The sequence below is a fragment of the Nicotiana tomentosiformis genome, chromosome 3, assembly GCF_000390325.3.
Source record: "Nicotiana tomentosiformis chromosome 3, ASM39032v3, whole genome shotgun sequence".
Lineage (NCBI taxonomy): Eukaryota > Viridiplantae > Streptophyta > Magnoliopsida > Solanales > Solanaceae > Nicotiana > Nicotiana tomentosiformis.
Genome location: NC_090814.1, coordinates 112868162 through 112876415, shown reverse-complemented (window position 1 = coordinate 112876415; position 8254 = coordinate 112868162). Strand labels below are relative to the sequence as shown.

Below are 8254 nucleotides of genomic sequence, written 5' to 3'. Positions count from 1 at the left end.
GAAAATATTACTAATACATAAAAACTTAATAGGACGAATAAATTACTATAAAAAGTTATTGAAATCACTAAGTGTGTGTATACATATTAATTTAGATATTTTTTTTTTATATATATAATCCATTTTAAAGTCCTAAATATTTGAATTTCCTACGTAGTTCAAATAAAAAAAGATTTAATAAGCAAAATTTAATTAATTTTAAATCTTAAATATTAATAAAAATTTACACTACATTTTATTCAATATAAAAATAATTTTAAAAGATAAAAATTCAATCAGCATTTCGTGTAAAAGTTTGGTCGGAAAGAATATGATTTTGATTGTATTTGTTTCATACAAGATAGTTTCCTTTAATTTAGGGGGCAAGTTTATTGGACAGTTATTATCTTTGATGGGTATGTAGGATAATTAATTGATGTGTATTACATGTAATTTCATAATTAAAATATATAGTGCTAAGGGTTCTTTAAAGGGGTATACGGACGGTTCCCTTGAATAAAACCTCAGATGTAGAAGATGATTTTGGACATTTTCTCTAAGGGAGAATCCCATTTTTCACTTGTTAGTATCACTTTGCCCATCTAACTTCCACTCAAACACAAATTCTGCAAAAATTGACCATAGCAAAGAAAATGTGTGCATGCATGTATATACACATGACATACAACTAAACGATTATGTAGAAAGAATATGATACAAGAATCTATTGAACATCAAATATTCTAGCGAAACTGATGAAGACACTACTTCAAATGTATGATACAAGAATCTATTGAACATCAAAGATGAAACTGAAGACACTACTTCAAATGTACACATATCTTAATCAGCAATAAGACTCATATTCCTCTTTAATCCATATCCGTGGTTTTGGCCTTTGATCTATGTCTTCCTCTCTCTGCATACAGAAGTAGTTAAACGGGGATCAGGTCGGGTAACATATATAGTATAGAAAATCAAATGAATTTGCAGATGAACTAGAGCTAACCTCTTCAGGAACTTCTGTAATGGAAGGTATCATTTGAAATGGAACACTAGGTACATGGGGTAATTGCGAGAGTTGTTCCAGCAACATGTTCCTGCAATCCACCAATCATTTACGTCAAATACCCATCATCTTAAATTGAAAAATAAAGGAAACGAGTAAGAAAATTGGAATGAAGAGGAAACGCAGAAATTCTACATTGATAAAAGAAAAGGGGAATATCTCCGCATACCATTTCCAAACAACGCAACAGAAAAGCAAAGAGAGTTGAACATCACGAAGAAAAGTTAAACAAAATCTAGTGATATTCTTCTAGTGGAGTTAAATTGTGTGACAGTGAGGGTTGCAAATGCTTATTTTTAATTAAACCAATTCAACATAGCTGTAAAAGGAAGATAAGAACTTTTCTATATCTACGCTAACATTTTTTACAACAAAAATAACAACTCAATTCCAAACCAGTTCAAGTTAATATAAATCCTTATTGCAATCCATTTGGACCTCCACTTAATAATTTATCTTTATAAGACAAATTAGGGATTCTCCACCACCAGGGGTTCTCTATATCTCAAAATTATTTCTACATTTTGATTGCAGGTTAACAAAGATTTGTTCATGATCTCACACTGGCTGATGCTTCACAAATTGATTAGACAAGGAAAATTGCCTACCCTATACAGCTTCAAACATATACTATTAATGAATTGTATTTTTCGACAGTTTAAAAGAGGCAAAGCCGTAAAAGAATGATTTTCAAATTACCTGATCTTCTCCAGATCCCGGGGCAAATTCTTATTCTGCATGGGTATTGGTTCAACATGAAGAGTATAATCTGGGCCGAAATACTCGTAATAGTCATTGTAAGGCAATTTATTCTCAAGCTCTACTCCAACTGCAACTGCTGTCTGTAAACATTAAAGAAGTTCAATCTTAGCGCAACTTAGAAGACAAGTAAACAGTAATAGGTGAAAATCCAAAGACAGGAAAAAGCACCAAAATAGAGATAGAGACAGACCTCGTAGGCCCAGCACCGAGCAACATTCCGAATTGTGTAACCTCCACCTCCCAATACCATTAGAGGAATATTGAAAGACCTGAGGAATCGAAGGCAATCAGCATGGCCTTTGACAGACAAGTTGAAAAGGCCCAACCTGTCTCCAGCTAGTGAATCAGCACCACATTGAAGAACCACAGCTTCAGGTTGATAGACCTCCATTACTTTTTGGATAACGGGACGGAATAGACGACGAAAACTTTCATCATCAATTCCATCATTCAAAGGGGCGTTTAAGGCATAGTACTTGCCAGAACCTGCACCAATGTCTTTGATATGCCCCGTACCAGGAAAGAAGTCCCCAAACTTATGAAAAGACACTGTCATAACCCGATCTGTGGTGTAAAAAGCCTCCTCAACTCCATCTCCGTGATGAACATCAATATCAATATACAGTACACGCTGCACACAACAACACCGAGCATGTTAGGCACAATAGTTTTATAATAAGCTGCGCTTTTGGCAAAACAAACCATTGAAGCAAAAGATGCAATCCAGCTATGGCCTACAAGCAATGCTTATAGACAATTGACACAATAATTATTGGAATTCTATTAGATAAATTCATCAATATACAAAAGCAACAACATACCCAGTATATTCCCACAATATACACAGAGATAAATTCCTCAATATCTTGAGAGATAATGAGTGATCAACTAAGTTCCATTTTTTTTTTTAAAATACTATTGGATAAGGATTTTGTCCTCCAAATTACTCGCTCCATCCGATTAAGTATGACCTACATAAAGACCTCCTATCTCTAATGGTAATCAACAAAATTATCAGAAAAGAATATAGTAATTACTTCTTCATAGACAACAATACAAAACAATTTGTAACATTATACTGAATTTAATACTATCTTTAATCCTTTTACACATCCGCAAGACTTATTATTAACATATCCCCCTTACAAACTCAAAAGAACAAGCACATTCAAAACTTCTTATATTAATATTCATCAAAGCCAATCCAAGTCAGTCTAAACAACAATACGAATAAATAAAAGGCATCACCCCTTAGAGCAAACTACCTTGAGTTAGTGTCTATAAAAGTGCCTAGCATACAATATGTAGTCAATATTCAACATAAACATGGGGTGTCACATTAAATTCTTAAGTATAAATTAGGAAAAAGTTCTTGTCCTTTCACATACCACGGTCCACCACTACAAACAAGACCATAAAAAGAGCTTACTTTCGGGAGAGCAAAGAAACAAATAAAACAAGAAAAACAGAGTATAACTGAGATGTATATTTACCTTGTGGACCTTGAGAAGTTCAAGAATTCCAAGAACAATATCATTAACATAGCAAAATCCGGAGGCCCCGCTTCTCTTTGCATGGTGCAATCCCCCAGCCCAATTGATGGCTATGTCAGCATCTTGTCGATTAAGCTTAACGGCGGCGCCAATGGAACCACCGGCAGAAGCTTGACAAAAACCAAAAAGCCCATCAAAAACAGGGCAATCCTCTCCGAGGTTGAAGCGTTTAAGGTCGTGGTCGTCATGTGTCTGATAGTAAAGAGTCTCCGGTGAAACGGAAGAGAGAAAGTCCACGTAATCCGGCGAGTGGAACCAGCAAATATCCTCCGCACTCGCCGGGAACGGGCGAGTGATCTCCATTCGGCGATGAAGTTTGTAGTGGCAAACAAGATTTTGGGTAATGCGAATACGGTGAGGCTTCATTGGATGGCCTTGACCGTAGTAATAGTCGCCGATGTAAGGGTTGTAGAAATAAGTGACACGGCGCTTTGTCGCGTCAGTCCCCGTCGAAGGAAGCGACGCGCCGCCCTCCACTGTTGAAATGGAAGAGTCCATTCTCTACTGTTATGTCCGTTCCCTATCAAAATAACTGCTGTTACTTTCACCTAAAAGAGCAACTAAATACGTTGTAAGTTTTTAAAAGCAAGGTAAAGCTCCAAAACCTTTTTATAAGTTGGAAATCATACCTAATCCAAAAGGAATTAGTAAAGCCTTTTCGTTAGTTTTTAAAAGCAAGGTAAAGCTCCAAAACCTTTTTATAGTTGGAAAAGGAACTATGAATTCTTTTCGGCCAAGATTCTACCTATTTATTTTGAGAAATATATAATTGTATTAAAAGGATTTTTTAAATAAGTACTTTGAGTTTAGAGGGAGGAGTAGCTTGTATTTGGCAAATATTTTTGGGAAACACTATTTTCATTATCTGGAAAATAATTTGTGTTGGTCAATATTTTCAAAAGATGATTTGAGAGTCAAATTATGAAAAATGACATAAAAAATCACTTTGTTAATGAAAATAGATTAAAATGATTTTACATTATTCTAAAGGACATGGATTAAACAATTTTATTTAATTAAAATGTAAAAATAATGACACAAAACAATGAAAGAAGTAGAAATTTTCGCCGTAGCTTAAATTGAGGGAAAGTAGTTGAAAAATAATCGCAAGAGCTTCAAGATATATTCCTAGAGTTCGAAACGGTGCAAGTGAAATTTCATAACAATGTCCTAGAATTCGAAACCACAATAATCGAATTGCGCGAGTGAAACTCTCTGATAGTTAGAGCAGTCAACATGGGCTTGGCTCGTTAGGCCAACCCAGCCTAACCCGTGATTTAGCAGGATTGGGTTAAAATTTTTGGAGCCCATTTAAAAACAAGATTTTTAAGTCCGGCCCGAGCAAGCCCGTGGCCCATAAGGCTTGACTGAGGCTGGATTGGACCAGCCCGTGGGCTTAATAAAAATAATTAGTTAAAATATATAAAATATAAAAGGTATACTGTATCTAGTGATGGAAAGTCATAATTGGGTCTTTACTTAGAGAAACCAAAGTTTGATCTTGAGAAGTTCCAAGAGATGGATATTGTCATGTATTGGAAGGACTATTCTAGAAAATATCCCGACCTTCCACTAATGGCACGCAATGTACTTAGTATTCTTATTACCACTGTAGCATCGGAATCAACATTTAGCATTGGTGGGCATGTTCTGACAAAGTACAGAAGTTGCATCTATCATGAAAATATCCAAACACTTGTTACTACTCGAAATTGGCTATACGGCTTTTTCCAAATTCAAACTGGTAATATTTTTTTTATGTGAATTTGAATATTATTAGTTTTTAACATTTATTTATTATTAATATTTAACTAATTAATATTGCATATGAATTGTAGATATAGATAAAAGTGAAGATGTTAAGAGTTAAGACAACCTTGTCACAAGCGTATTCAAATGTGTTTGATGACGATGATGTATTGGATATTCATGGACGTTCTCTTGAATGGTTTGTTTTGAGTTTTGACTTTTAGTAATGAACTATAGTCTGTCTTTTACTTTTTTAGTGTTTATTGTGATATATTGGAACAGTATAAAAAGTTATTAAGTTTTGCGAATTTTTTCCAATAAGATATTTTTTAACTTTTAAAAATTTATCTTTTTTTAGGTTAGAGTTTATAAAAAAAAAATATAAAATTATATTTTAAAAAATGATGGGCCGATCTGTAGGGGACGCGACCCACATAGGGCTGGGGTGAGCTGATAATTATAAAGCTCATTAAAGTAGTGGCTAGCCCAACCCAACCCATCAATTGTTAAAGCCCATATGAATTGAGTTGGGCTAACCCGGCCAGACCTATAATGACAGCTCTATAATAGTGTCTTGGATGGTATTGTTTTTCCTTTTTAAAATTGAATCTCTGTTTTTCAGTATTTGGAATATCTTTTCGGAACTTCTTTTCTAAAGGGCCTAACATTCATGTGGACTTGGCTTAAAAAAATATATAACTCAAAAGCCTCGCAGGTTATTGCTTAGGCATCACTAGGATATTCGACCCAATCCATATTTTTCTTTTTTCGCAGGGATTTTGACACGGTGCGATAACGTACCCACATAATTTGGAGAAAAAAGCCCTAATTATAGATATTGGCACCAAATGGCTAATAAATATATATCACAACAATAATATGTATATCTAAATGTTATCACAAGTTTATTTTCCTTCTTTTTGTATATCAAAATTTTATTTTCCTTCTTTGAATATATCTAAATGCATAACACAAAAATAATTATATTATTTGTATAAATATATAATACATTAAAAATAATGTGTATACCAAAATGTATATCACAACTTTATTTTTCTTCTTTGTGTATATCAAACTATATATCAAAATTTTATTTTTATTCTTTGTATGTCACAATGTATATCAAAAAATTTATTTTTCTTCTTTGTATATCTCATTGTATAACACAATTTCTTGTAGATATACACAAATATATATACCAAAATTTATTTTCCTTATTTGTATGCCAATTTCTCCTCCTTTATGGTCTTCAAAAAGTAGCAGCCCACTAACACAAACATACATAGTGTTATTGCACCCTCGCCTTCCTTCCGTTGGCAGAAACATATAAATCCTGTCCAGTCGTGGCGTTGAGGAACATTAAAAAAATTGACTTGAAATAATAAGTTCATGATTTAGAACAACCTCAAATAATTTTCTCTGTAATTTTTGAATTGTCACTATGACAGAAGAATTTTTTGTGCTTAATTTTACGTGATCAATTGTCAACTAACTTTTGAAAAAGAAAACCATACTAGCCATTCAAGTTCAAACTTTAAAAACGATTCCCAAGAATTGTAGTCTAACAATTAGAAACAAAAGTATTTCACATGGGGATGAATTCAACAGTTTATGGCCTTGAATTTTTGAATCTTGACAGATTCTCGTTTGTGTCGAGTCTTGCCCGAACAAGAACGATAAGAGTGAAGAAAGACAGAAAAGATAGTGAGTATGGAGGCAGTGAAGGCCATCGAGTGGCAGTTTCGGCAGTTTTGTGGTGGAATTGGGAGGAGAAAGGGAGAGGGAGACCCCAAAGAGAGATAGAGAGAGGGTTACATAAAGTAGGGTTTTTTGATTTGGCTATATAATGCCAATTTGTTTGGGCTGCCTTTGTCAAATATAATCTAAGGCCAAAAATATATCAATTACTATTATATGTTGTCACATGGTGCTAATTTCCATCTATTAATCCTAGATAATGAGTCAGTCATATAAATTCATAACTAATAGTCGTATTCGCGCGATGCACGGTCAATATTAAAAAATATTAATTAAATTAAATTGTGATCGGATTTGTTTGAACATATTATATCTTATTGCTTTAATAAATTTCAATTGTCATCTTATTTGTCAATATGATATATCCAATAATAAAATCTCTATTAAATTAAAGGGATTTATATAGTCATTGAATAATTTTTCTGCCATGCGATGCGCGGTCAATATTAAAAAATATTAATTAAATTAAATTTTGATCGGGTTTAAATTAAAGGGACTTATATAGTCATTGAATAACTTTTTAATTCTACATTTTTCTTTATCCTACTATCCAATCTTTAGTATTTTTTTCATTGTTAATAGAAATATTTTATTAGTATATTATTTTGTTTAATATTTTTGTTTGCTCGCTTTCTTTTTATAATATAAGAGAAGATATATATGTTTTATTAATATTGAAATATTTTTTATTTTAAATTTTATTCTGTTGTTGTCAATAATATTATCTGAATTTTAATGAATAAAATCTTTATTAAATTAAAGGGACTTATATAGTCATCGAATAACTTTTTTGTTATGTATTTTTCTTTATTAAATTATTCAATATTTAATATAATTGCATTGTTAATAAAAAATTTTATTAGCATATTACTTTGTTTAATATTTTTGTCTACTACTTTTTTTCGTAATATAATAGAAGATATATATTTTATTACTCTTGAAATATTTTTTAAATTTTAAATTTTATTCTAATAATGTCAATAATATTGTATGAATTTTAATGAATAAAATCTCTATTAAATTAAAGAGACTTGTGTAGTCATTGAATAACTTTTGTTCTATATTTTTTTAATTATATTTATCCAATATTTAGTATTTTTACATTATTAATAGAAATTTTTATTAGCATATTACTTTGTTTAATATTTTTTTCTACTACTTTCTTCTTATCATATAATAGAAGATATATATTTTATTACTCTTGAAATATTTTTTTTTATTTTAAATTTTATTTTATTGTTCTCAATAATATTATCTGAATTTTAATGAATAAAATTTCTGTTAAATTAAAGAAAGTGTATAGTCATTGAATAACGTTTTTGTTCTGTATTTTTCTTTATTATATTATCTAATATTTAGTATTATTGCATTGTTAATAGAAATT

General features: G+C 31.5%; 1 protein-coding gene across 1 annotated transcript; it reads right to left on the bottom strand.

Annotated features, from left to right (window-relative positions):
- Positions 1 to 659: 659 nt before the first annotated feature.
- On the bottom strand, positions 660 to 4056 carry LOC104095833 (histone deacetylase 6-like). Its single transcript, XM_009602049.4, has 5 exons — positions 3304 to 4056; positions 2001 to 2441; positions 1748 to 1890; positions 989 to 1079; positions 660 to 898 (listed from the first exon to the last, which is right to left on the bottom strand). The coding sequence occupies exons 1-5, from the start codon at positions 3859 to 3861 to the stop codon at positions 827 to 829; spliced, it is 1305 nt and encodes a 434-aa protein (XP_009600344.1). The 5' UTR covers positions 3862 to 4056; the 3' UTR covers positions 660 to 826.
- Between the last annotated feature and the right edge of the window lie 4198 nt (positions 4057 to 8254).

Coding starts and splice junctions, on each gene's coding strand:
- LOC104095833 (XM_009602049.4), bottom strand. CDS start 3,861: ATGGACTCTTCCATTTCAACAGTGGAGGGCGGCGCGTCGCTTCCTTCG. Junction 2,442..3,303: donor AACTTCTCAAGGTCCACAAG/GTAAATATACAT, acceptor TGTTGTGTGCAG/CGTGTACTGTATATTGATAT. Junction 1,080..1,747: donor CGGGATCTGGAGAAGATCAG/GTAATTTGAAAA, acceptor GGTGGATTGCAG/GAACATGTTGCTGGAACAAC.